We start from the raw sequence: 27959 nt of genomic DNA on the forward strand, positions 1-27959 counted from the left end.
AGATGTTCAGAAGCTTGATGTGGAGCTTGGGAAATTGGCATCTGGCTTAACACTTTGCTTATGAGCTGTCTAAAGTTGGATCAAAAGTCAAATGATGTAATTAAGACTGTCTGTGGTTAAGAGGAGAATGGATTGAGTTTGTAACTTAGGCTAATGGTGTCTTTCTGATTTTTTTTTAAACAGTTGTTTAATAGGGGAGCTGTAAATAACCAGGAGAAGGAAGAGCAGGTTGAGCTAAGATTCTATCTCATCAGAATCTTGCAAACCTTCACAGACTGATTTTAATTTTTAAAATACTGCATAAAATTTCCAAATGAGCTTATCTAAATTCTAGGCTCTACATATTTAAGAGAATATCTTACAATGAAGGAAAAAAAGTTGAGAAAACAAACTATTGAGTTGATACAGTGTTAACTTTCCAAGAAGTGCAGAACATCAAGCCAGCTAAAATATTTAGGTTTTAGCTTCTGGAGTTTTGCTGAAACTACTAGAGCTTAAGAGAAAATAATGAGGAACAAATACTTTCACTTCTCAAAGATATTTTCATTCAAAGTATGAGGTCCAGTTATTTTTAACTGAGCTTTTTGCATTCCTGAGCAAAGTATGGAAAAATATTATCTTCTCATTTCAATGTAAAATAGTATATTATTCTCAAATAAAAATACCACTCTTTGCTGAAACTGTTGGGCCCCAAATGTGTTTGACACTGGCTACAGCTGCTGTTAGAGATGTTTTGTTTGTCAGAGAACAGATATGTTTGGGATTCTTCCATGAGCTGTATAAGGCAAATAGCTTACTTTCTGAATTCCTTCCTCTGTTGTCTTAAATTGTTCTCAGCTTCAGCATAAGAAGAAAAGTAATTTATAATATTGTAGAAACAGAAATGTTTTTTTTTCATTATGGTGACCACTGATCTCTGTGACTGATTCCTTTATGGTTTTAGGCTCAGTATTTTTCTTTTTACTGTAACAGCAATGAAAAAATGTGGTTTGATACCTTTTGACAAGCAATCAATTCAGTTTCTTTAGGCTTTATAGAGAAAACTTTGAATAATAGAACACTAAGTGGTCAAATGTGTTTTGAAAATACTGTCTAGCTATTGAGTTTTGCATACAAAATACTTACAAATCAGTTTGTCATAGAATATTTCAGTTGGAAGGGACCTAGCTAGTCCAACTGCCTGACTAATTCAGGGCTGACCAAAAGTTCGAGCTTGTTGTTAAGGGCATTGCTCAAATGCCTCCTTAGCACTGACAGCGTTTGGGCATCAACTATGTCTCTAGGAAGCCTGTTCCAGGGTTTGACCACCGTATTGTTAAAAGAAATCCTTTGTAATGTCCAGTCTAAACCTCCTCTGGTGCAGCTTTGACCGTTCATATGGATCTTATGACTGGATCCTGGGGAGAAGGGATCAGCTCCTCCCTCTCTCCTTCCCCTTCTAAGGAAGCTGTAGAGGGCAATGAGATTGCACTACCTCTTTTTCTCCAAACTAAACAATCCTGAAGTCCTTAGCTGCTCCTCCTGGACATTCCTTCCAGCCCTTCACCCGCTTTGTTGCCCTTCTCTGGATGCACATCCTTAAATTTTGGGGTCCAGAACTGCATACAGTGCTTGAGGTGAGGCCACACTGATGCTGAATGCAGTGGGATGATCACCTCCTCAGAGCATCTGGCTATGCTGTATTTGAGACATGCCAGGATGTGGTTTACCCTCTGAGCTCCCAAGGCACACTACTGACTCCTGTTGAGCTTGCTGTTGACAAGCACTCCAAGATCCCTTTCTGAAGGGCTGCTCTCCAGCCACCTCTTTCCCAGTTTATAATTGTGCTCAGTATTACTATTGGAGGTACAGAACCTGTTTGTTCTTGCTAAATTTCATCCTGTTGATGACTGCTCATTGCTCCAACCTTCCAGATCCCTTTGCAAGGTGTCTTGTCCCTTGAGGAATTTGACAGCACCTCCCAGTTTGGTATCATCAGTAAATTTCCTAATGGTGCATTCAACTCTAGATAGTTAATAAAAATATTGAACAAACATGGCTCTGAGACTGAGCCTTGAGGAACACTGCTGGTGACTCATTGCCATCCAGATGTAGCCCCATTCATTACAAACCTTTGGGCTCTGCCCTTCAGCCAGCACACCATGAATCTACTTATCTTAAAGTTTGGCAGTTCATCCAGAAGGGTGATATAAGGGCAAGTATCAAAAGCTTTAAAACAAAACAAAAACACCAACCCTCTCAAAAACCCCAACAATGCATCCACCACCTCCCTTTCATCTTCCGTGATAAGGTCACTCACTGATAAGCTCATCCACTTTGTAGGCTATCATATTAGTTAAAAGGACTTTCCCTTTGCAAACCAACCCTGGCTGTCCCTGATGATCTAGAGGAGTCTTGTTATATTTGCTAGCTTCTTCAGTACTCTGGGATGAATCTCATCAGGCCCCATGGTCTTTTGAACATGGAACTGATGCAGCCAGTGCCTTACAGTTTCAATGTCCACAAATGGACATTGCTCCCACACTTGTGGTCCTTTGACTTGGAGGACTGGGCAGCCCAAAGTCTGTCTTCAACCCTGTTAGTCAGGTGACCATAGTTAACAAGTATTGGGCAAATGATTTCTTTTAGACCTCCTTTTTGCTATTAATGTACTTAAAGCCCTTCTTGTTGTCATATACAGCACTGGCCAGTGTCACCTCTAATTGAGTTAGCCTTTAATCATACTACACATTTCAGAAAGACTGCTAGGGATTTCTGGAGAGGTTTCTGCAGTCACTTGCAAATTTTAATTTTTCTCCTTGTGAGGAAAGAAGTGAAATTTAAAAATATTAATGGGATGTTTATTTATTATAGTAACATGTTCTCCACAAAATGTCCTGGTTTTTTTTAATGAAAAGATTTGGCTTTCAAATGAGTTCATATTTCAGGGAGGGGGAACAAATACCAAACCTGAGTGAAGTTAAAGTTTAAATAAAAATAGGCTCTTCAATTTAATCTTGTAGCATTATTCCCAAGTACTTAGGAGTCAAGAACTTTGAAAAATCCAATTAAGAGTTTTTATAAACTGATGCCTTAAGGGCTGTCTTGAAGGGACAAGCCTCAAAACATGCCCTAACCCAGACAATGGATTAAGCACCCGTGAATGTGCAAACCTGGACACTTCCTGGGGTCCTGATGGTCCAGGTAAATGTGTAGCACATGTAATTAACCTTGTAACACAGCCATGAACTGTGTATGCCCCTGGCCATGTTTGGATATACCCCATTATATAGGTTTAGCTATCAGGTTTCTCTGTTACCAAAGGGCATTAATTGTCTTTGGACAGTATTTAAACCAGCCAAGAAATAGGTAGTTTGCCTTGTTCTCACCCAGACAGCAACAAGAGCCAAATGCTGATGGAGCACTTATCCGAACGAGCAAACCACACCTGTGCCTTGCACCTGGACTAAGGCAACCAACGCTCTGAGAGCCCTGCACCAGAGGCAGAAAGGGGAAAAGTCCCAAGGGAATTGAATCCCAGAAGAGCCATGGAAAGGCTACAGCCCAGCAATGGACCACACAAGAGAGAGAAGCCCCTTAGCCCTCTCCAAGCCAAGGAAAAGCTCAGGACTGTGAACTGGGCATGAGAAGAGAGAGGCCCCTTGGCCCTCTCTGAGCCAAGAGTCGCTTGAATTATAGTTACAGGGTCTGGGAAGATACTGGACGAAAGAGCAAGTCGTGAGTACCTGGCTGATTTGCTACAGAATCCCACTTGTGGGAAACCGCGGATTGCGGCACCTTTATTTCCAAGTTAAATCGCTGTGTTGGGAATTCTCAGATTTGTGCTTGAGTCGTTTAACTGTCTTCCTATGTGGAATGTAGTACCTACAACTGAATAACAGAACCTGTAAATATACTTTGTAAATAAGTTATGGTGGTGTTGAAGATACCACCACCCAAAATATTAAATATAAAATATATATTCTTTTATAGGGCCACTTTTTGAAAGTCTGTCACAAGTGGTAACCACTGTTGGTTATACCGTAAGAGCCTAAGAAATATTTTCTCCTTTGCAAGTGTCTTTTAGTATAAGAAGAAATTTGATTTAGTATAAGATGAAATTTAAGTACATTAAAAATCCTAGGTGTGTAGTGATAGAGATAGAAATGTTTTAAATGACTTTAAGCTTTTGCAAAGAATAATTTTTACTTTTTTTTGTGTAAGTAAATAGTAAAGTATTCATAGAGTAGTGGAATTAATATATGATTACATTTGTAATGTTAGTATTTTCTAGTTTTATGTGACTGAATAATATTGTAACCTCATTAAAAAAATATTTATTTTTTTTTAAATGGACTTTCAGGTGTTGATGTATCTTTTAGAGCAGCCTCCTTAATCTGGATACATCTGGTCGAAGTGATTGTGAGCAGATGACTACTTTGAACCAATCAACAAGTGTTTCTTAAATTCATGCTTTTGAGGTCTCAAGTACCATAAATGAAATACTGGCACTGTTCAGTGGGAGCCTCAGGACTGAACTACTTTGTAATACTACTAGAAAACATTTTGCAGTTCCACGGCTGGGAACCTATCCGTGTTCTTGGCTCAGAAACTTCTATGATAAATTATGAAAATAGAAGTTTACTTCTACAGATATAATTTTACTTTTCTTTTGAAGAATAAATTAACTAATTACCTTTTATTTGCATTATAAATTAAAGGTGCCATAACAGGCATCCCCTCTGAAAGTATAATCTTCTCAGTAAGGAATTTTTATTGATATTTCTTAATTTGAAACTACCGTCTTAAATTTCTTCATAGGATAAAACTGCCTTTTTCACTTTAGCTCTAATTATGTGTTGGTTTTTAGACAGAGTTTTAATTTGCTGGGGAATTACAAGCCCAGTTTTCATATTACCTACCTGAATTAATGAGGCAGAAAAATATCTTACCAATAAGATCTGATTTTGCATCATGGAGTTTGCTAGATGGAAGTGGTAGGGAACTACTGCAACTCTCCATTCTTTCATGTATTCTAAGCTAAAATTTTCCTGCTGGGCATCTGCTGCGCCTTAGAGCACCAGAATCAGGGTACTGTGCCTGATGTGTTGCTGTCTTGTAAGTGTAGGGAGAAAAATGGTCTCTGCCAAGATTTTGTCTAAGTAGAGAGAGAAAGACCTGAATTTTTTATCCTACTTGAGGTGCTGTAGTCTGGATCAGAGGTTTCATAGAGTTATGATTTTCCCAGGAGAAATACAGAGCCTGCCACAGATTTAATCTTTTTGAGGTAAGAAGAATGGAATGTCTAGAGTTTGTCTACTGTCTTGTACCACGAAGAAGGACAAGAAGGGAGTCCTGGTTGTGTTTCTTAAGCTATCCACTGCTGTAGAAGCCCTCAAAAAAACCTTGCCTGTCCTTTGGTAGCTCACCTGTTCTTCCTTGTCTAGACAGAAATTAACAGATCTATATTAACCTGTCATCACCCATTCATTCTGGGGAGGGAATATCATTTGCATACTTGAAACTACACCAATACAATTCTGTATCTAGCTATTAACATTTTTTGTAACCTTACTATAACTAGTAGACATGGCTCCAAGCAATCTTTGATTCCTGTGAGTTATCATTGGCAAGTAAGAACATCTTTCATGCCAGAAACTACAGAAGGTTTTCCTGGACTTCTCCATACTGCTGATTTAAAGCACGACGTCCAGTTTCAAACAGCAGTCTGGATTCAGTCATCAGTGTGTAGTGTGCCCAGCACTGTATTATGGGCCAGCATCTGTGTTCTGGGTTTCTTGGCACAAAAGCAATAACCATTTGCTTTTAATAAAAAAGCAAAATAAGGCTGGCAGAGGAAATGTTTTTTAAGAAGTAGTGAACTATATTTTTGTGTCTTCAAAACAAAGGGCATTAGTTAGAATGGTACATTCTAACTACAAAAAAGGAAAATAAATGTAAATTGAAGGAAGTTGGGGGAAATGCAGCATTATTACTGAGGGAAAATTCCATTTTTCACTCCATGTATTACTATAATGTAGCAAAAATTCTGCTTCCCTACAGTTTCAGTATTAAAAGGCTAGGAATGGATAGGTACATAACAAAAAAGATGCCTGTGGATGACAGCTATGGCTGGAATATTGATTACAAGGTATAAAATCACTTTAGATATTCAGGTCTGTGTCTGTAGATTAGCTGAAGGAGTGATGATGATGAGCGGCAAATTTGAGAAGATGGCCAATAGGAAGGAGATAGGCAGAAATCAGAAATACTTTGCTGGGTGGCAAGGGCATGGGCAATGTATCAGCAATTGAATTTTGATGTTTCCCTCTTCCTTTTGGTCTCCTTTCAAATAATATGTGTATGCATCTACATTAGCAGGATTTTGATTAAAACTTTTGTTATTGCAGGTACTGCAAAGACGATACCTGCAATTAAATTAAAACTTTAGTTTAAAATTGGTATGTCTGAAATATTGTCAAATTTCATTCATTTATACAAAGTATTGAGTGAGAGCTTTCAAAAAGCATAACCTGTGCTTTGGTATGGCATTGCTCCTATTCTGCTTCTTAAAAGAAAGGCTTTGTTGGACATCTGTTTTGAAAAAGCCTTTAGAATTGCCTTGTGGTACTGAGTAATGGGTCCTCAAAGATTGCCCGTCTGTGACTGTGGAGGGGGTCATACTCCCCTTAGCGCCTGATTTGTGTCCCTGCCTGGTGCACCTTACTCTTCTGTCTGTAAATACTAAGGTGCCTATTTAGGTGTACTTCAGATGGTGCATAAGTCAGCAGTTCTTGACCCTTGTTGGATCTGTTTGTAAGTCTTCGTTTCAAAAAATAACCAGGGCCATTTTTTTTTCCTAGAAAAGTTGATTGCGTATCAACGGGAATTTCATGCTTTGAAGGAACGTCTTCGTATAGCTGAGCATCGCACTCTGCAGCGCTCTTCTGAGCTGAACGCTATCTTGGAGCAGTTCAGGCGTGCAGTAGCAGAAACAAATGGGAGCAAGAATGCAGTGAATAATTTTTCAGGTACATACACTTTTTTATAAATCTGCAATATCAATATCTTTTATTACTAATAGAGTAAGAAATTAAAACCAGAAAGCCAAATATAACTGTTCAGCATTTGGAATAAATAATGTGTAATATATCTCATGGAGTGTTTTTTGTTGTGGAGGAGTTTGTGGGGTTTTTTTTTGTTTGTTTGGGGTTTTTGTGTTTTGTTTTTTTTTTTTTTCCTGATTGTTATTCTTAATGATCCATCTACTCTTCCTTCTTAGGACTTTAGGGACTGAACAACTATTTCACACATAGCTCCCAAAGGTTGGAACTTCTGTTTACTTACTTAACATTGAATATATTTTGACAATAACTTAAATCACTTTTTAAGTAGAGCTTGAGGGGAAAAATGTGAGCAAAAGTGAGAAATGGGTGAACTTGAAACAAAGCATATTTAAAAGTCAGATGGAAGATGTAAAAACACGCAGGCTAAGGTACTGATTATAATTTGTATAATATACAGATAATGTCCTTTAAAATAATTAGTGATTAAATAGTAAAATGGCAAAGCCTTCTGTAAGTTTTTGGCCGTTTCAGAAGCTATTTCTCAAGTTTACCAAAAACTACGTTTGACAAGGTAAGAGTATCCTTTTCACTACACACCAGATTATGGAAGCTAAACTTTTAAAATCACACTGCTTTAAATCAATACAAACTTTCTGGTGAGAGGTCTGATTCATTATGTTGCGGAAATGTCACTGTTTTGACCTAATGAGTATAAAACCAAAGAATTTTACAAGTCAAAAAAACGGATGAAGCTTTTTGAATCTGTTGTCTGCTTGCATTTGTGCTATGGGATACTACTTCCTGTAGAAAACTTCTGAAGGGGAGAACAGCAGTGGTTGTTAATTACAGTCTCTCAGTGCTGATGTTAATGATGAATTGTTTTATCTGACCTGATGCCTGTAGTTCCTTAGATCTCCAGGAATGGTATGGATAAAGGATACATTTAACATAGTCTGTGACTTGTTATCCAAGTTCTGTGTGGATGTTTTTGCTGTTGAAGTGAATAGCCATAGAGGAAGTCAAGTAATTTTGATAGTGGATATATGGTTAAGTTATTACCATATTTCTAAAAATGAGTTAGTATGCTTATAGACAATGTAGTTAAAGGGAGTTATTCTCTTCTGATGCAGCTGAAGTATTCAGATTTTTAACATTCTACCATATCTGGATCCCAGTTGGGGCATCTTCTTTTTAACATGTGCAGCCATGATAAGATGTTAGCTGAATTCTGCATTCCTGAGGTTTTGTGCTCGTAACTTAATATTAGATTGATTTTTTTTGTTTGTTTGTTTTATTATGTTTTGTGTAGTTTGTAGGATTTGTTATCTTTCAAGCTGAAAGAATTCCAAATTGTTTTATGTAGATCATTATTCATTCATACAAAGAGCTGTCATTCTGTTGGGACAGAATTTTAAGTCAAGCTTTAGCAGCTGAAGTTAAAGGTAATGTTAGCAGGAAAAGTAAAATGTAACTGTCTTGGAATTTACCAAAACAAACATCTCTTCTTATGGCATTTATTTACAAAGCTTTTTTCAAGATTTGTAAGTTATTACGAATTTAGTCTCACCCCAAAATAAATATTTTAAAAGAACCCCAAACCAAACCCCACAACAAACCCTATCTATCATTGTAGAAGCTGCACTTGAAATCTGAGAGGAATGATGTTTCTGGTATTACTTTCCTCGTTTCTTCACAACTCAATTTTGTCTCTGAAACCTTGAGTACGGTTTTTTACTGAACTTGATGTTATAAAGCCCATAAGCTTTCAAAGGTCCATATGCTATCATATTTGTCATTTGAAATAAGAGTTGTTTTCACACTTTCAGTGTAAGAAAATCAACATGCACAGCAGGGGAATTTAAAAACTGTTATTTGCAACTTTGAGAGCCACCTGGACATCCCAAGAGACAGTTACTTTAGAAAGAACAAGAATTATTTTAAGCGCCTTGATGGATTGAATTAAATTCATGTTAGCATTTATTTTACTGCAGCAATACTAAAAATCTCAATTGTATATTTAATTATGTTTTTATTTCTATCTGTATGTGCAGTGTCTTTCAATATGTGTTTGTAATTTTGAGAAGTTGTTTGCAGAAGCATCACTACATGGTGATGAGCTCTGTAAAGTGCAAGTAAAAAAAATAATCTGGGTGAATAAGCCTCCTATTTTAATTCATTGGAGAAAAAAACCAAACCCCACCAAACTTCTAAATAAATTGAATGTTCTTTACTTGAACATTCTTTGCTTTTGTGATTGCATGCTAAGTCTTGTGGGATCAGTAAAGTATCAACTATATCTATAGCAAGGTTACTTGGTGGAAAATCTCTGCCATCATTTATTTAAAAAAAATTAAATTAACAAAGACTTCCTTTGTACACAAGATATAATGCTTCCATAACATGCATACTTTGTTCTGTTTTTCAGTTAGAATCAAGCTTGGAATTTTGTACTATTTACCACTGCGTAAACCATCATATTTGTTTTCTTTGTTACGGATTTCATGTATGTTTGCAGATGAGACACTGAAGTTGTTAAAAGAGCTAACAAGTAGAAAATCTCTTCAAGTGCCAAATATCTATTACCATTTGCCTCATTTATTGAAAAATGAAGGAAGCCTTCAGCCTTCTGTGCAGATTGGCCTTGGAAGGACAGGAGGTATGCTGATATATTTATTTTATGTGTTGTATCTCAAGAAATTTCTAGCTTTAGTAATTTACTGCATTGCTTGGTAGGTCAAGGATGTCTCATATAATTTGTGTAATATTGATATCTCTTAGAATTGCACTGAACCCAAGATGAAAGAAGATTAGTTTCACATTTACTCTTTCCTGCATAATCTTGGTCACATCCCATGCCATGTTATGGTACATGTTAAGAAGCATTTCGTTTGGATGATTTTTTTTCTAAGTAAAAGGGAACAAAAGCTCAAGTGTTAAGACACTGATTGCTAACGGATGTATCCCATTGCCTTTTCACATTTGTGGGGCAAGTGTACATGGGTGTAGTTTTTTTGGAGTTCATGTTTTTGGTCTTTGGAATAATATATTTCAATTTATAACTTAGAGCTGGGAGAACTAGGACAGTTGGATACAGTTGCATCAATAAAATGTGGACAGTCATAGTCTCTCTCTAACCTTGAAGGCCCCACCAGTGAAAGCTTGTTTCTCTGTGCCATCTGATTTGAATGACTTGTGTTATTGTCCACTAGAACTTTATTTTTTTCTTTCCTCTCCCTCCTTACTTTTTGGAAAAAAAAAAAAGCCAACAGCAAAGAAAAAAAAACCCAAACAGAACAACACATTAGTTATTCTTGGCCTGTATTTTTCCCCATTACTTCAATAAATTTGATTGCTGCTTCTTTTAAGAAAAACCATGTCTATGTGACAAATGTGTAGATCACAGGCTTATTTTTCTGACTACAAAACACTGTTTATTTCAATGCCCTTTTTCAGGAAGGCAAAGGCTCATATTTCTTTATTATTTTAAGTGAAGCCTGTATTATATCCCACTGGGAATATATTATAGAAGTTTGAAATTGAAATTGGAATTATGTTTATTTGTTTAAAAAGAGAGAAAATTTTGAGTTAAAATTATTTTCCCATCTTACCCTTTCCTGGTTGCTGTGCTTTTTTTTTTTTTTTTTTTTTTTTTCTGTGAAGCACTACCACTATTGCTGGCTTATGTTATCACAGCAACTGCAGTCATAGCAAGGAGTGAAAATATGAGAGGAACAATTCTGCAGACATCAATATCAGTGGAGAAAAAGTAGGGGGAGGTGCTCCAGGTGCTGGAGCAGAGATTCCCCCGCAGCTGGTGGTGAAGACCATGCTAAGGCAGGCTGTCCTCCTGTAGCTAATGGGATCCATGATAGAGTAAATATCCACCTACAGCCTGTGAAGGACTCCATGCTGCAGCAGGGAATTGTATCTGAAGAAGGCTGTGATTTGTGAGAGCAGCCTGCACCGAAGCAGTCTTTCTGAGAGTGCTGCAACCTGTGAAAGGAACCCAGGCTGGAGCCGTTAGTGCTGAGCTATAGTCAATGGGAAGGATTCATGTTAGAGAATTTTGTGGAGGACTTTCTCTTGTGGGAGGGACCTCATGCTCTACAGCAGGGAAAGAGCGTGAGGAGCCCTCCCGTTGAGGAGGAAGTGGCAGAGACTGTGATGTACTGACTGCAACCCTTATTCCTCATCTCCCTGAGCCACTAGGGAGAGGTGGTAGAGAATTTTGGAGTGAAGTTAAACCTGGGAAGAAGGGAGAGGTGAGGTAAAGGCATTTTAAGATTTGTTTTTCTTTCTTATGGCCTTGCTCCAATTTGATTGGTAACAAACGAAGTTATTTTCCCGAAGCTGAGTTTCTTTTTCCCATGACAGGAATTGCTGAGTGATCTCTGTCCTTATCTTGACCCATGATACATTCAGTATATTTTCTGTCCCCTTTCCAGATGAAAAGAGGGAATGATAGAGCAGCTTTGGTGGTGATTATGATAATCATGCTCCAGATGATGGGTTGATATTACTTAGTTAGCTCTATTTTTTAACTCTTTGCCTTTTATAAGCAATGCTTTATTGTGAGATAAAATTTCTGTTTTCTGTATTTCTGTATAAACTGTTGAAAGAACATTTTTGGTTTTGTTTTTTTTTCAGTTTCCATTGTAATGGGAATACCTACAGTGAAAAGAAAAGTCAAGTCTTACCTTACAGAAACTCTTCACTCCCTTATTGATAAACTGTCCCCTGAGGAAAAACTGGATTGTGTTATGGTTGTCTTTATAGGAGAGGTAATAATTTAAATATTTTTACACAATTTCTAACTTGCCTTTAAGTACAAGTACCACTCATTTCAGGAATTGGTGAGGATCTAATCTTCCTTCAAGATGTAGACAGATGACTGTCTTTTCATTTCATGTAAAGGAGACAATGTCAGTCTTGGTCTTTTAAGAGAAACAATATTGAAAAACTCAGCTTTTTCTGTTATCAACAGAATAGTGGGCATGGATAGAGTGATGCTTGTACAAAGTGATGGAGATAGGCTAATTGCCTTCAATATCAAAATAATGGCTAGGAATCTTCACATTCTCTTCATGCTGTTATTTAATCCATCATCAAATGAGTGCTGCATTTTGAGGTGTTAGGTACACAGTTATCAAATTTATTTTCTGGACAGTGTAGATACTGTGAGTCCAAACAGTTTGTGATTTAGTGGAAATAAAATTTAGGAAAATGATAAAGTGCTTTCAGAAGTAATTGTGTTGGGCTTCTGAGAATTGCATATACTTAATATGATCTGTATATTTCCCTCTGAAGTCTGATTTGGAGAGTGAGAAATTTATATAAATGTTTGACCTTTGTCCATCTGACCATATACTGAAACAGTGTTTTATGAGTCCCACAGATGAGAATCCGAATCCTCGTTATAATTGAAACCAACTTTTAATCCTGTTAGCCAGTGTCCATTCAGATATGAATAAGTGGAAAAGTTGATAGGCATTTTAATACTTCTATTATCAACACATTTTTAAAGCTTTCCGTGGAAAGGTTGTAGACTCTTAACCTGTACCTGAGAACTTAATTCTTACAGTTTTCTAATGTAAATTGCTGTTTTCTTTTTCTTGACAGTCAGTCTGGATAGATGATGCTTTTCTGCAGGAAATGCTCTTAGAACATCTGTTGGTTATCAAGAAAAGAGAATTAATTCTGAGTTACACTGTTGGGTGTTTCTGCACTGTATTAGTTGGATTATTTTTTTTGATTTTAATATGTCTTCAAGTTTTAAAACTGAAGTTTCAGTTACTTTTGCTTAAGGAAGTCTCAGCTGTGAAGGCTATGTTATCATCAGATTCTCTGTCTTCTATGAGACGTAAAACAGGAGTGAAATATTCCAAATTGCACAAGTTTCTTGTGTCATCCTAGACAAGCCATATTCCTGTAAATCAAGTTTTCCATAGCTAAAGAACTTGATTCCTTTGCAGCAGTGTGAAATTCTCTATCATTTTGGTAGTGATTTAATCTTTAAAGTGACTGTGAAGGAACTGAATGTTTTAACATGGGAGCTGTTGCATCTGTGCCAAAGGAGAATTGTGGTGTTTGCTCCAGAGTGAGATACTGTTACCCTCTATATCTTACTTCTTTATGTCTTAGAAAACAGCAGCACTAGGTGCTTATTCTTGTACCTGCCATGGGCACTGCAAGCTGTAAGGAAAATTTGAAGATGCTAAGTTTAAATGATTGTCCTTTTATAACTATTCCTTGGATTTGCATTTCTTTTTCTTCACTGCATCCAATTTTATACCTTCCTTGCTTTACTGTTTCTTTGATTCTTTTATGTTTGTTTTGAAATTGCTTACACGGAATTCTTTCAGTGATTAATATTGTACAGTAAAGGCTTCATCCTGAAATGTTCTGTGCTTTTTCTGAGTTATGCTATGTATTTCAGCTTTTTTTCTGCACGATGAAAAGTGTAGGTTTGTTAAGCATTTTTTTTTGGCTGTTTGAAAGAAGGCCTACTACTCTGGTGGAGCTCTGTTTCTTCTTAAACAAAAGTAGAAGACTTTTTCCTAAGAGCTTTGTCTGTGGTGTTTCCTAGCCTAAAATGTGTTAGATTATTGCTATCACTATTGCATGCATTAATGAAGGCTTATTAAAAAAAAATTTAATTAGAACTTTGACCAACTATACTTTTATTAAAAATTACAGCAAAAGTTTCTGAGAAGTGGTATGGTCTCTGCTCAGCATGTGTGCAGCTTAAGTACAGCAAGAAATGGCCATAGTGTAAGGTTAGGTAGTTTTGCTAATAAGCTTAACAATGCTGTCCGTGCTTTGTCTAACAGAAAAAGCACATTTTTTTTTTGTAACACCAACAAAAAGGCACAAGACTTTACAAACAACATTTTTACAGGAGAATTATATGAAAAAAATGGTATTTTGAAAGGATTTTCAGATTTTCTTCCTCAGAAATCAGATTGACAGTGTTTAAAAAATATTACTGGGAGCCATGGTCATGGACTGTAATCTTTTTGTACTAGGCACCCTAAAAAAAAAAAATCTATTAATACTGCTTTTTTTTTCCCAGCAGTTCAGTCTCAGTCCTTTCTTGTATGTTTAACATTTTTATGAGAAAACAAGTTGAAAATTAAGGCTAATGGCCTTCTGCAAACAGCATGAACAGTGTAAACAATGTAAACAGATGAGCTAGTAAATATAGATGCATTATGGTTGCTAAATAAAGAAATCTGCGTATCCATTTACTGTATGGATATTTCTCAGTGATGTACACAGTAAATTTCCATAGTGGAAGTTCAAGGAGTTCTAAAATACCTCAGCTGATGTGATATCTAATCACCAATTTATATAATTACTAGAATTACTTGACAGTAAACTGTGCAATTGTCCCAATAACTGACACATGCCCATGTTCTCCAATTTGTTAAAATAACTTTATTCCAGAGTAATTTTCAGGTATTCATTAGGATGACTAAAAGATAGGCATGATTCATTATACCTCTGTACTTAAAAATCTTTTTATTCCCCTTCACTATGTAGATAGTTCATAGACTCATCAGATGACTTGAAACAAGCAATTCCAATCTCATAAACCTGCTGTGTATGAGAATTTGTTTTCAGAATAAAATAGAGCCTGTAGGTTTAAGAAACTATGAATTCCAGATTAAAATTGTTGTCTAGGATTTTTATTTAATAGGATGATTTAATTAATAGGATATTTAACATGGGAAGCATGGTTTTGAAGTAGCAATGGGGCAGGGAGCAGTGGTTTTAAACTAGAGAAGGATAGATTTTAGATTGGACATTAGGAGGAAGTTCTTTACTATGAGGGTGGTGGAGCCTTGGGATAAGTTGTCCAGGGATGTGGTGGAGGCCCCATCCCTGGAGATATTAAAAGTCACACTTCATGGGGCTATGAGCAATCTGATTTATTTAAAGATGTCACTGCTTACTGCAGGGAGGTTGGTCTAGATGACCTTTAGAGGTCCTTTCCAACCCAGCGAATTCTATGATGCTGTGATTCACTTCATTACTCAGTGACTATGCTTAGCACAGTCTTGCGTACAAACAGTAATCGGTCTATGTTGGAAAGGCTATAAGGCTTTGATTTGGCCAAAAATATCAGAAAGACTTCAAGAACAATCAGAAGACACTACAGGTATGCAAAAGCATTTTGTGGATGTGGTACAATACTGATCATATCTGACAAGGCAATAATTGACCAGCTATTTGTTCTTGGAGCACTAGGCCATGTGTTACACTGTCTTTTGTATATTGCTTGTTTAAATCTTACTCTGTTGTTTCATGTGTATGCAATTCAGTTAGGCTAGAAAAGCTTGCATATCTTGATTATCTTTTATTGCCACTGTCTCATCGCTATGTAAAGAATGGCTGCTAGTTTTCAGTGCTCCTTTTGTGGAGAATCTTTTTTTCTTTGTTATTTTTTTGGAAAAGGTTTTGTACTGGTTGGGTCAGTGTGACACAAGCACACAGCAAGTTACCATCCTATGCGCTGGTATGAATAAAGCCTCAGCAAATTAAGCACGGAGTATGCATGCTGGGTCAAACCTTGCTGAACCTGTTTTGGATGTATTAACATTGGAGTGCAATATGGAAAACTTCTCTAGCAAAATAAGCCTGTGTTTTCATTTCTTCATCTGTTCTGGAATTGTAAGTCTGTCTGATCAGCAGATCTCTAGACACCAAAGGAGTATTTTGTCTCTCTTGCTCTCAACCCATAGATATTAGTATCATCCCAGCTACAGAGGTGTTCTGTCTTTCTGCAAATTGTTGAAAACTTGAGAGCCACCTCTTCTGGAGCTGCCCTGCAAAGTGTATTTCTGGTCTTCAGAGTATATGACTGCACATCTTGAGTTGGAGAAAGACCAGTAGATCTTACCATATACATAAATATGTATACAATATTTATGTATTTTTTAAAAATCAAAGCTAGAAAAGGCTGTTTTGCCAAATGGTATGTTATCTTCACCAGGCAGTTTAAAAGGCCTACATAGATAGTAGCCTTTGTTTTGGGCATTTCACTCAAAACTGCTCAGGGTGAGCACAGCTTTTAGATATGCTGACAGCTTTTCTATCTGGAAGAGGCTGTCATGGAGAATTTGCTGCTGTTGCAGACATTGTTTCTTTGGTATCTAAACTTTCGTACTTTACAAACCAGGCTTCACCTGTAGTATGCACAAAACTACAGAAGGATATATGATACTTACATAACTTGCATCTGAATGTCTTGTGTTGAATTGGCCCTTGATTTTTTTTTTTTTTTTTAATGTAGCTGGCTTTCTTAACAGCTAAACTTGTTCTCTGATGTGGTGGTGTGGTTCATGGCACAATCCTTATGGATGTATGCCCTCATGATCAACAATATGCAGACCTGCAAGGGTTAGGGAGAACCAAGAGTGGAGTGACACAAGAATAGCTTGTATTCCTGCTCTTCCTGTCAAAGGCTTTGCACTGTGAAGTCCTGTCCTGAACTGAATTAGGTAATCAAAGAAACGACTGGAGTGAGATATTTCTTGCTTGTGTGGTAGAGTGAGGACTTTAATTAAGGGAGAGATGAAGTCATTAGCTCATGTAGGACACAGATGCTAATGTTTGCTTATGTAACATTAGACTGTTATATTATAGTAGTATTCTGCACTCTTGTTTTTCACTTTGCATCTTGTTTTCCTGTTCCCTGGATTTTACTTGAACTTGCTACTTCATATATGAAAGTGGACACTGTATTCCTGACTTTTTTTTTCTGTCAGATGCATTTGGTGAACTCAAACAGATGTTATTACCTTTTTTTTCCATAGGCTTTATTTATATCTGTACACTATTGCAACCACTGGAAACCACTGCTGCACTTTTATTCCTTAGGGCTTATTCTTCACTGCATAAATATCCAAAAATAGACCCAAATGCCACTTCAATGGCTGCTTTGTTGTATGTGAATTTTAATGCCTTGTGTATGGATAATTTTATTCATATGTGCTTTCACCATTTCAAGACACCTCCCTTTTTCTGGAGGCTGTTCAATTTTGCATTGTTCGTTGTTATTTTCAATAATAACATTGTAACATTATCCCACCCCTATTCTACAGGGGTGATAAAAGAGCTTTGCAGATCAGCATGGGTTTGGGTGTTGTTTTTTGTTTTGGTTTTTTTTTTCCCCCACAGAGATTTTTTTTTTTTGGGGGGGGGAAGATGTTCTTGAATAACTTACGGTGTGCCACTAGTTAGTACATTTCATTTAAGAATTGAGATCTGGACAATATGACAGCCTAGATAAACCACTTTATTTAAAATGTACTGTACAGCTGATGTCTGAATTTGCCCCCACTTTCTTTATAGCTTCTCTTCGTGAATTTGTGGTGTTTTGATACTCTGCATTTTAATTTCCTTTCCTAGTGCCGTATGAAAGAAATAGAATAAATCTTTGGAACTGTAGTGCAATCTTTCCTTCAATTTGCATTTCTCATTTTAAACAAACTCTCTTTGACAAATGAAATAGAAATTTAACCCAAACAGACGTTTGGTCTGTTAAGGCAAGATGTGATATTCAGAGAATCACTGAGAGTGGAAGGGTCCTCTAGAAATACATTTAGTCTTACCCAGCAGCTCAAAGGAGAGTTTCCTGCTGAAAACTTGTACATTTCAATATGATCTTGAAAATTCTAGCTTTAAAAAAAACTCCTAAGTTTGCAAATTTAGCTTCCAGAGCTAGAAGTACCGTATCATGGCATTCCGTCATGTTTTACTTGATTTTTGTTGTTGTTGTTGGTTTTGTTTTGGGGTGTGGGGTGTGCTTCATCCCATTTGGAGAACCTAATGTGAAAATGAAGTTTTATGCTAGTCAGGTGTCAGTGTTGATGCATACAGTTGAGTTTTTCATGGCGGCTGCCGTTCTGTCTCACTTTATATTGCCAAAGTCCAGCATTTAGCACTTCTGATCATGTCTAGTGAGTAAGTCATAGGGATTGGAATAGGAGTAGTGCTTAGTGACAAACTCAGGAAAATGTAGTTTGTAATGTATCCAGTGGCACTGGATAAGTGCTTGAAGGAGGAGTGAGACAGGAAGTAAAAGGAAGATCAGGACTCCCATGCTTTACAGTGAAATGTAGATGTCTGAACTTCAGGGCTATTTTGTTTCTTCTAGCAGAACCATGTTTGCTTGTTACCACTAGAGGACTGATGCTGAGTGTGTGTGCTCTGCCTCTGTTTTGCCAAAAGGTACATTATCTTCACCAGGCTGCCTGGCACCAGCTCTGTTTGGACTTGCTTTGCTTGTTTAGATTTTTACATACATGGTAGAACAAATTCTTGGTTTGAGATGGTGGTGCAAATGCAGTCTAGCTGCTACTAAGTGAAATTAAGAGGCAAAGACATTATTTGTCACTTGGTTCATAGTGCAATTGTGGACCTTGTTGCTGCTGGGTATGTGAAATATTAGTCAATAGGTTCTGAAATGAATGAGGCAAATTCACAAAGACTGGATTCAGGAGGAGCTGTTGAGTCTAATGAGATGGATACCAGTCAGGCCTAGGAATTGTATGCTGTTGATTATCATGAACTGGGAGGAATATGAAGGGAAGGAAGCTTTATTCTGTACATAACCTGTTTATTGCACACTGCCCTGTTTTGGCCTTGAGTACTGTCTATAGTTTTGTTTGGGCACCTCAATGTAAGAAAGACATCAGTTAGAGCATGTCCATAGGAGGGCAATCAAGATGGTGAAGACCTTGAGGGCAAGACTTACAAGGAGTGGATGAGGTCACTTGGTTCATTCAGCTTGGAGAAGAGAAGGCATAGGGTTAACCTCATTGTAGTCTAGTTTCCTCAACAGGGGCAGTGGAGGAGGAGGTGCTGATATTCTCTCTCTGGTGGATAGGACACAAGGAAATGTAATGAAGCTGCGTCAGGGGAAGTTCAGATTGGACATTAGGAAAGGTTCTTAACTAAGAGGATAATTGGCACTGGAAACAGGCTTCCCAGGGAAATGATCACATCACCAAGCCTGTCAGAGTTCAAGGAGAATTTGGATAACACTCTTGGTCACATGGTTTAAGTAGTCCTGTAAGGAGCAGAGAGTTGGAATTGATGATCCTTGTGGATTTCTTCCAACTCGAGATTTATGACTGTGTAATTTTTTTTTTTCATACTCATTTGCTACTGGCTAAGACAGTATTTTGTTCTAAATGCTGTGGTTTTCCTTACATTTTGAGAAACTACAGCCTACATCGTTCTGGAAGGTAAGAAATTGAAGTAGGTAGGGTTTCACAGTACAAAAGGGTTGATTCTTAAAACTAGAAATCTTGAGTTTGTCTGGCAGTTGGTTAGCTGTTAATAAGAACTTTCTAACCTCTTGCTTTGTCTGCCAGCTAATATGTACTACAAGTTTGCTATGCACATGCTCGCTCATAAAAATCAATAAAAAAGATTCATTGCTGCTCTGGTTCTTTGTGTATTTGTCATGAATAACAATGTTTCTTCAGAAAAACCTAAACTAGAGAAGGTACTTTATAGAGATTTGAGGGGAGTGTCTTCCAAGAACTGAGGAAATTAAAAAACTTACTTCACTGACACTCTGAAATTTCAGTTTGTTCCACAATGAAATCTTGAGTTTTCTTTCAGAGGGAACCATCAAAGCACTCTGTGTCTCCCATCAAAACAGCTGATGCAAGAGGTTAAACCTTAGATGTTGCCATGTATGGAGCTTTAGGAAGCTCCATAGATCTCATAAGCTAAAATCTTTTTTCATGATAGAAGTTTTGATGGTCTCAAGGGGATCTTGACAAGGTACCTTGAAGACAAATCTACTGAGGAATATTAAATGCATAGGAGCACATCTGTCTCAGGAGGCAATTTGAATTTAAGGTAGTTGGAGTATAGATGGTAGCAGAAGGGAATATTGTGTATGCTAGTCTTGTTATTTTTTGCTATGTATCTGGTCATGGCTGCCACTGCTGGAAGGAAGATGTTGACCTGGATCAATATTTGTTTGGATCTGGTATGAATGAAAAAAGAAGGATGTCTTCCTCCAAACGTTCTTGCTTTCCCTTGGAGATCAGTAATTTCATATGACTAGGAAGAAAGAAGGGGCATGAAGATTTGAACTGTTGATACGGAAATAACACCCCTACTTATGCCCTTCATTAATTCCCAGACATCTACCTAACAGGACAGACTTGTTTGTAAGGCTTTATGTGATTTGTTGAAAAGATGCGTCTTTGTGGCTGGCACTGTTAACTCTTTGGTTGTGGCCTATCACAATTTTGCATTTAATTTCTTTAAAGGGATTAGTTCTTAAGATGTTCATTTTTTGCTTCTTTTCCTTGAGTCCCAAACTGCTAGGGATTATTTAATCTTCAATTTAAAGATTTTGACTAAGGAAAAATTCTGTTTTGGTAGACAAAAGCATTTATAGCAGTAGTCTTTATGGGCTGCTTTGTTTTGGATCACCAGCAACATTTACTTTCAATAGCTGCAAGCAGCACTGATGCTATGAAACAGAGTTTAAGTTCATCATAGCTGCTCCAAAGTCAACCTAATACCTACCAGATAGTCTTCCCGGGAAACCTAAAGACCAGTCACACTTTGTCTTTCATAGGTAACTTTGTTTTGATTATTCTAGATTTGCCTTCCCCTCTTTAGGGTTCTTGGAGAAGATACTACTCCTTCCTGTTATAAGTAATTCACAATTAAATTAAGAGGTCTTATGTCCTGCAGGTTGATGAAGAAGACAGTAGTTCTTATTTTGTCAAGGCAGTAAGTACTTTCTTCCTCAACAATGGGAAATAGGTTTTGGTCAGTAATAGATTGTTTTTGGGTTTTTTTTTTGTTGTTTTGTTTTGTTTCCCCCTCCCCACCTCCCCCATTACTTCTCAGTTACTTTCTGAATTTACTGATTCTGCTTTGAAGATCCTTAGGTTAAAGCAATTATATGTCTATTCCAGATTACCTTCCATTACTACCCTGCAACGTTTTCTGTGTAGTTAACTGTTCCCTTGGGTACAGTCACAGCTTGATCAAACTTACTACATATTCTCATATTTATTGTATGAGGTTGACTGAAATAGCTTTCAAGTACCACCTTCCTGGCATATGTCCATGGTTGAAGGGTAATATCAAAGATCCCGCTTAGCGTTAGACCAAATAGCAAGAGGAGTTGGTTGCCTCTGGAAGTTCTGTGAAAAGTGAAAAGATGACAATCAACTTGCTGGTGTGAAGAATTCCATGTTGAAATCCTGATTGTAAATTTCAGATGCTGCTGTTAGATGTAAATACAGCTGCTTATCTAGAAATAATGGCAGGATGTCAAGTTTTCAGTGCATTTGATCATGTGAAAAGTTGCATCAACTCTTTTAATTCAATGTTCTTCGTTCTAAAAGTGGCATCTCCTTCTGCACTATTCTGATGCAGTGGCTGCTGATTCAGAGGGAAGGTTACCTACTAAAACAGCAGGAGTATTTCCTGCATCTTGTGTTTAGTGCATCTGGAACAGCCAATCTTGACTTTGTGACAGCAGCACAGGTTGCAACATGAGTTTGAATGACTACAGGCTACATCTTGTTAACATGAATTTATTGTCATTACGGCTCTGTCTGGGAAACTGCCAACCTTGTGTGAAGAACAAAAATATGAGAAAATAGGGAATCAGATTTTTTTTTTTTTTGGGGGGGGGGGAGAGGGGTAGTTTTCTGATGGTGTGTTCTCTGTAACTAAGGTTTTAAAAGCAGTTGCAAGGCTTTATGGTGTATCTGCCAAAACAGGCAAAACTATGTTCACTCTAAGGAGACTTGCACTAAGGCCCAGGCTTATAATTAAATACCTGTTTCAAGTTGGGATGAAGTTTGGCATTTAATTTCCAGAATATTCTGCAGAAGCCAGCTGTGTTTCTGCTCTGTGTATGTACATATATATGTATATATAAAATTCCTGCATTTTTCTATACAGCTAGAGTACAGATTGTTCAACAAGTATTTGAGTTACTAATGCTAGACTGGTTCATTGAAGTTTGATGTGCCAACTTGAAAGTAAAATTATCTTCTTCCTTGCTGGCTAAAGAACAATTTCTGTATTTTAAATGTTTAAAAGGTTAAAAAAATATTTCTCTTAAAGGTGTACATACTAAAATTACTTTTATGTAGTCACTAGGGCACTGATTTGCAACTGTTATGAATAGCAGATAAAGTTTTGCCTTAAACTCCATTCCAGTAATAAACTGTGCGTGAACAATCCGTATGTATGTTTAAAGACTTAGTGATATATTGAGGTCCATGTGACCTCAATGTGACTTTTGAGTCTCATAATATGGAACTTAGAGCAGTTTTGAATTGTGAACACCTTATCTGCTTGTTAGAATTTTGGTCCAGAACTAGGCATAGCACTTACGAAGAAATTACACATGAAAAAATTGACAAATGCTTCCTACTTGCATGTTCTTGTAGTATTTAGAACCTGCTTCTGGAGGAAACCCACTGTTGTCCTCTATGGAAAAGCATGCAGCACAGGCATTATGATGAATTTTATAAAAATAAATCTTTAAAAATAAGAATGTCAAATTTTAAGATCAAAGGATAACCTTTATCAAACAAGATTAGTGGTTCTATAGAAATGCTTTGGAGGGATTTATTCTGTGCCTATAATCCTTTAATGATAACCTCCATTGCAAATTCATCAGACAAACTATGAACTGTTTCTTTGTTTCCAGCATTTCAAAGGCAGCTATTTCTGCATAATTGCCAAGAGCCACCAAAATCTGGGTTGATTTATAGACTGAATTTTGTTCTTAAAAGTGATGAATAGTATGTCATATTATCAGATTAATAAGTATAACAAAGATTATAGTTTTCAGTTACATTGTGTTCACAAACTCTTTTTCTTGAATAATCAACCAGTTCTGGCAAGTAAGAGTATTTAGACTTTTTCAGGATTTTGTGATTGTGTTTTAACCAACAATAATTCTTAGAATCTGTGCATCTTTAAGAACTGGGTGTTTGATAGGATTGATGGTTCTTCAAGTTTAGTCTCTAATGCAAAGAAGCATCCCCATTCAGGAAAATGCCATGTTCACTGCTGTCTGTGGTTGGAGCATTGTCACTTTTAATGCAGAGTTTAGGAGATGTATTTTTGAAATAAGAGTGTGTGTTCAATGTCCTGTTTTCCAGACAGCTTTCCTTGGTAGTATTTTAGTATATATAATAATTACTATGTAACAATAATATCAAATTCTTCCTACACAAATATTCTGTGACCATCTTGTTATTAAGAGCATGAGAGGTTGCAAGAAAACAACAACAGTTGGGTTAGAATTGTCTGTTAAGATTAAATATGAGACAAATATTATTCTCCTCTGTTTACAACAAAAATTTGTTCCCTCTCCCATTAGACATAAGAGAGTTACATGTGTGGTGTGTTCCTATATTACTCAAATATCTTACATGTGGAAATTGATTTTTCAAGTACAGCTAGCTCCAATGTTTATTATACTGGGTTCTTTTAAAATGTGGCTCTAAAACTGTTAAGTATTCTATTTGTTTTTTGTTTGTGTTTTTTTTTTTTCCAGACTGATCTTGATTATGTTAACAGTGTTGTTGCAAGCCTGGAAAAAGAGTAAGTTGTAGTTTTAATGGGGGATCAGATCGTGATAAATAATAAAAACTGTTCTGGAAATACGAGATCATGTATTTTTGTCCTTGGGGATTTAGGCTTTTAAACAAATAGGTACTAGGTGACAAATTAAGGGGCAACAATTTGATCAGTTCAACTGTAAAACAATAAATGGGATTAATTTGGTGCAACATAAACAGATGGGCTTGTTTTAACATGAATGCTAATTTGTGACATCTGTGTTAGGGCCTTGTATTCCATGTGTTCAAAGAACTAAAAAAAAAATCACTAGGTTCTGAAAAAAAGAAAGGCAAAAGAGGCATTTAGAATCTAGTTAGAATTCTGATCATTGGGTGAGAGGCTGTATTGCTCTGAAGAAGGTCCTCAGGAAAACAATACTTTTTTATATGCTACTTTAATTTTGCATACCTTGTTTGAATAAGTCATTGTAGTGACTAATAATAGTGAATAGTAACTGCCGACAGAAAACAAGCAGAATCTCTCCTGTGACTTCAGGATGTTTCTATTGACAGGTTTTCTACAGAGATTAATTCTGGCTTGGTGGAAGTAATAGCCCCTCCTGCAACTTACTACCCCGATTTGACAAACTTGAAAGAGACATTTGGAGACTCAAAAGAGAGAGTGAGGTTAGTTTATAACCCCTGGATCTTTTCCCATCTCTTCCCACACCCACACTTTCGTTGTTTATGAAATTGTAAGTGGGATGTGAATTCTTGAAATGTTTTCTTACTGTAATTCTTGAAAGTGTGGGGATGCTAAAAATGTTTTTTTTTTTTTAATCCATCTTATTCCTGTCTTCATGCTGTTCTGTGCACGATCAGAACCTGACGCTATGCTTGGTTGAATTAATTTAGTGTTAAATTTTGAGCTGAGACATGATACACCTTTTTACATGTATGTAGACATTTTAGTTCACTGTTTTTCTTCCTGAAATAGATTATAGACCCTAGTAGTTCCTACTGAATTGCCTTTTAAAATACACACATGTTTTTAGTGAAATATCGGGTAGTTTCTAAAAACCAGATTCAAGTTACACATTTTATGTCTCTATTAAAATGCTTTGTTCATTTCTTCAGACAGAGGATTTCCTGAGGGAACAATACCAAAGGCACCTGTCCTAGCATTTCACTAATATGCGTCATTATTCGTAGTGAGATTTACTCTGTGTTGCCAACATGTATTGAGAAAAGTTGTTGTTTGTTTTTTTTTTCATAATCCTTAAAATCTTAATTTAATTTCAGATGGAGAACAAAACAAAACTTGGATTATTGTTTTCTTATGATGTATGCTCAGAAAAAGGGGGTTTATTACATTCAGGTAAATTTATCTTTGTTTTGAGACAAATTTTCAAATGAGTATCTAGAAGTTACGCTTTTGAACACATGAAAAGAACAAAACAATTCTTTTCATAGTTGAAAAAGAGCATTAAGTATGTAGGTTGTTACATATGAGGGAGTAATTCATGAAGGACACTGTCTCTGAAGTAGAAAATAATTTGTCCTGTGTGACTGATTTTTATCTTATGATACTTATTAAAAATTATAAAAAGGGAAGGAATGCAAATGCACAATTATTGTTTTTTTAACTTGTTCCTCAAATGGGTTACTGTCAAGTTGCCTAGGCAAGAACTGACAGCATAGTTGAGTGAAAATAAAGCTAAAATCCATATTTACTTTCTTTTGAACGCAAGCGAAGCATCACTTTAATATGACTGTAGTACACAAACACATTTTCAGTGTATTGCTAGACATGCTTTCTTTTTTTAAACACATTTTCAAGAACAGAGTTAAGCAGTTCTTCTTAAATTTAATTTAGCTCAGAATTGTTCCTATTGTTTCTTGCTGCTTTGATGCCTACAGGTATAGTTGATTTAGTGTGTAATGGTGCTTATGATCTTTATTTAAATTTTGGGATTGTTTCCTTTGGATGTAAAGCCCCACTCATCTCACCTAGTTTTTGAAGCTGTGCTGACTGCTTTCTGAGAGCTGTTTGGAGACAGCTCTACTGAAAGCTGCACAGTCAATGACATGAGGCAGTCTTTTTGAAAATAGGCAGTTGCACAAATAGTCGGCAGTTGCACAAATAGTCGGCAGTTGCACAAATAGTCGGCAGTTGCACAAATAGTCGGCACAATGGGGAGAGTGTGAATGCACTGGGAGAAAGAATAGAAGCAGCAGGATCATTAAAGCAGTGGACTGAACTCAGTATGAATTAAAGGAACTGTAGCACCCTATCTTGGCTGTTGTGCTCCCTAGTATAGAGGACTATGCACCTGTTCTGCTCGACAGCTAAAGCTAAATGAAATAAATTCCACCTTGGTAGAGAGTGTTTTTCTTAGCTTCTTTCTTTTCTTAGAGAATAAAGTCTTTTAGTGCTCTTAGATGTGTGAAGAAAGAGTCATGTCTGTGTACAAATAATGCGGATAAATAATACAGACATTCTACTTGTCATTTAGTCTAATATAATTTCATGGATGATTTTTCTCTGAAGAGAGAGGCTAGAAAAGCAATATTCTGATGTAATAAATTGAGATACATTTGTGGATTCTTACTACAGAAAGATTCTGGATTAGTTCTCCGCAAGCAGACAGACCAATGCCTGCAGCAGCTATAGTATCTGGGTTTTACAGCAGCACTTGCATTAGAAATATGTGGCTATATGTATTTCCTAGCTGTACTTTATTGCTTTGCTGGTGCTTTTTTTATTTACATTGATATCACTGCTACCTTTCTCTAGCTTGAAGATGACATTGTTGTCAAGCAGAATTATTTCAGCACAATAAAGAATTTTGCACTTCAGCTCGCTTCAGAAGATTGGATGATTCTAGAATTTTCTCAGCTGGGTTTCATTGGTAAGAAAATGTTCGCTTTAGTAGTTTGAAATATAGTCATCCTCAGACTATCTGAATTAATAGTGATCTGACTTCAAAGCTATCTCCTTTGTACTGCAAATAGACCCAGAAATAGAAAATAATTGGCTTTTTTAGAAGCTCTGGTTTAACTCATGGGTTTTGGTTATTTTTCAGCTGTTTCATATAGTGCTATATGGCTGAAGCAAACTCAGACTGTTGGAGAAGAGGGCATTTTTATAACAAAGTTAATGAATTTATAAAAATGCTATACGATTGAACTGCAAGGCATAACTTAAATTTAGCTGCCAATAAAACAAAAATGTCATTAAAACATGACTGAAGTAAAAGAAAAAAGCATGAAAACTCTTACCTAAAACAACTTCATTGGTGTCTATGCCAGAATTTCCAATAATCAGAAGATACCAATTTTTCTTGTTTGCAAAGCCTGTGCTATATCCACCTTTTTACTCCATAAAGGAGAAGTTATGGCAGTCTTCGCCTTCTTAGGTGTAGTTAGAGTTTACCTGTCACCTACAATTAACAACGAGAGACACTAGTGCAGCATCTCGGGCTGTTGTAGATTGACTATCAGGGTGTCGTCGAAACTACTTTATGATTCTTTGTTCTTACTCTAATATGTTGTTTTGAAAGGTACTGACTTAACAGCAATGAAAGAAGTTTTGAAGGAGTTTTAGTAATGAAAAGGTTATTTCAGTACTGCAGTGTTGTGTGATGATCTGTTTGAAAGCACTACAGTGAAGATATGTGAGGAAAAATCAAAAGCTAAGTCAGGCTGTGGAGGTTTTCATTGCAAAAGCTGTTAAGTTGAGCTCAGAACAGGAAGTTCCTACATATAACATGAAGTGCAGTCCTGAGTTCTGTCATTCTCTTGGAAATTCTTGTTCTCTTGTTTCTACGTTGGATCTATTTTTCAGAGAATGTTTTAATTTTTAGCTCAGTGACCCGTAATGTTACCACTGAGAATGTTGGCACCGTGAGTGGCAAGTACTGTCCTGTTTCCAGCTTAGGATCAGGTGTGCTGCAGAGGCAGTAGTTCCCTGACTTGATTCACTGAGTAGAAAAGAAAACAGCAGTTATCTCCTAAATCATGCTATGTTAGGTTACAATATACTACTTCATACATTTGACTGTCAGTCTAACTTACAGAAACAATGGAGAGGAGGAAAGGAAATGGGCAGAGGAAAGTCTCCTTATCTATCACCACGTTATGGATCTGTTTGGTCGCTACCAACAGAGATACATTGTTGCTGAAATAGTTACAGGACTTCCAAAGGTGGAAGGGAGAAATGGGAAATGGCACTGCTTGTCATGGTGAAATAATAATTTAAGTAATTTACTGGAGCTTTTACCCTAAATAGACTTGCCTCTTCTTTTGGGGAGCCTGTTGCAACTCTGTGATTTAGGGT

The 27959-nt window shown here is 36.7% G+C and overlaps 1 protein-coding gene across 1 annotated transcript in view; it reads left to right on the forward strand.

Moving 5' to 3' along the window:
* MGAT4A (alpha-1,3-mannosyl-glycoprotein 4-beta-N-acetylglucosaminyltransferase A) overlaps positions 1 to 27959 on the forward strand; it is a 76018-nt gene that overhangs the window by 23146 nt on the left and 24913 nt on the right. The window contains exons 3-9 of the mRNA XM_054400518.1: positions 6843 to 7010; positions 9562 to 9702; positions 11694 to 11827; positions 23617 to 23663; positions 24194 to 24307; positions 24923 to 24998; positions 26418 to 26532. Coding sequence (XP_054256493.1) covers positions 6843 to 7010; positions 9562 to 9702; positions 11694 to 11827; positions 23617 to 23663; positions 24194 to 24307; positions 24923 to 24998; positions 26418 to 26532 — 795 coding nt within the window. The remainder of the gene's footprint in view (positions 1 to 6842; positions 7011 to 9561; positions 9703 to 11693; positions 11828 to 23616; positions 23664 to 24193; positions 24308 to 24922; positions 24999 to 26417; positions 26533 to 27959) is intronic.

The sequence above is a fragment of the Indicator indicator genome, chromosome 1 (genome assembly GCF_027791375.1).
Source record: "Indicator indicator isolate 239-I01 chromosome 1, UM_Iind_1.1, whole genome shotgun sequence".
NCBI classification, from domain to species: domain Eukaryota; kingdom Metazoa; phylum Chordata; class Aves; order Piciformes; family Indicatoridae; genus Indicator; species Indicator indicator.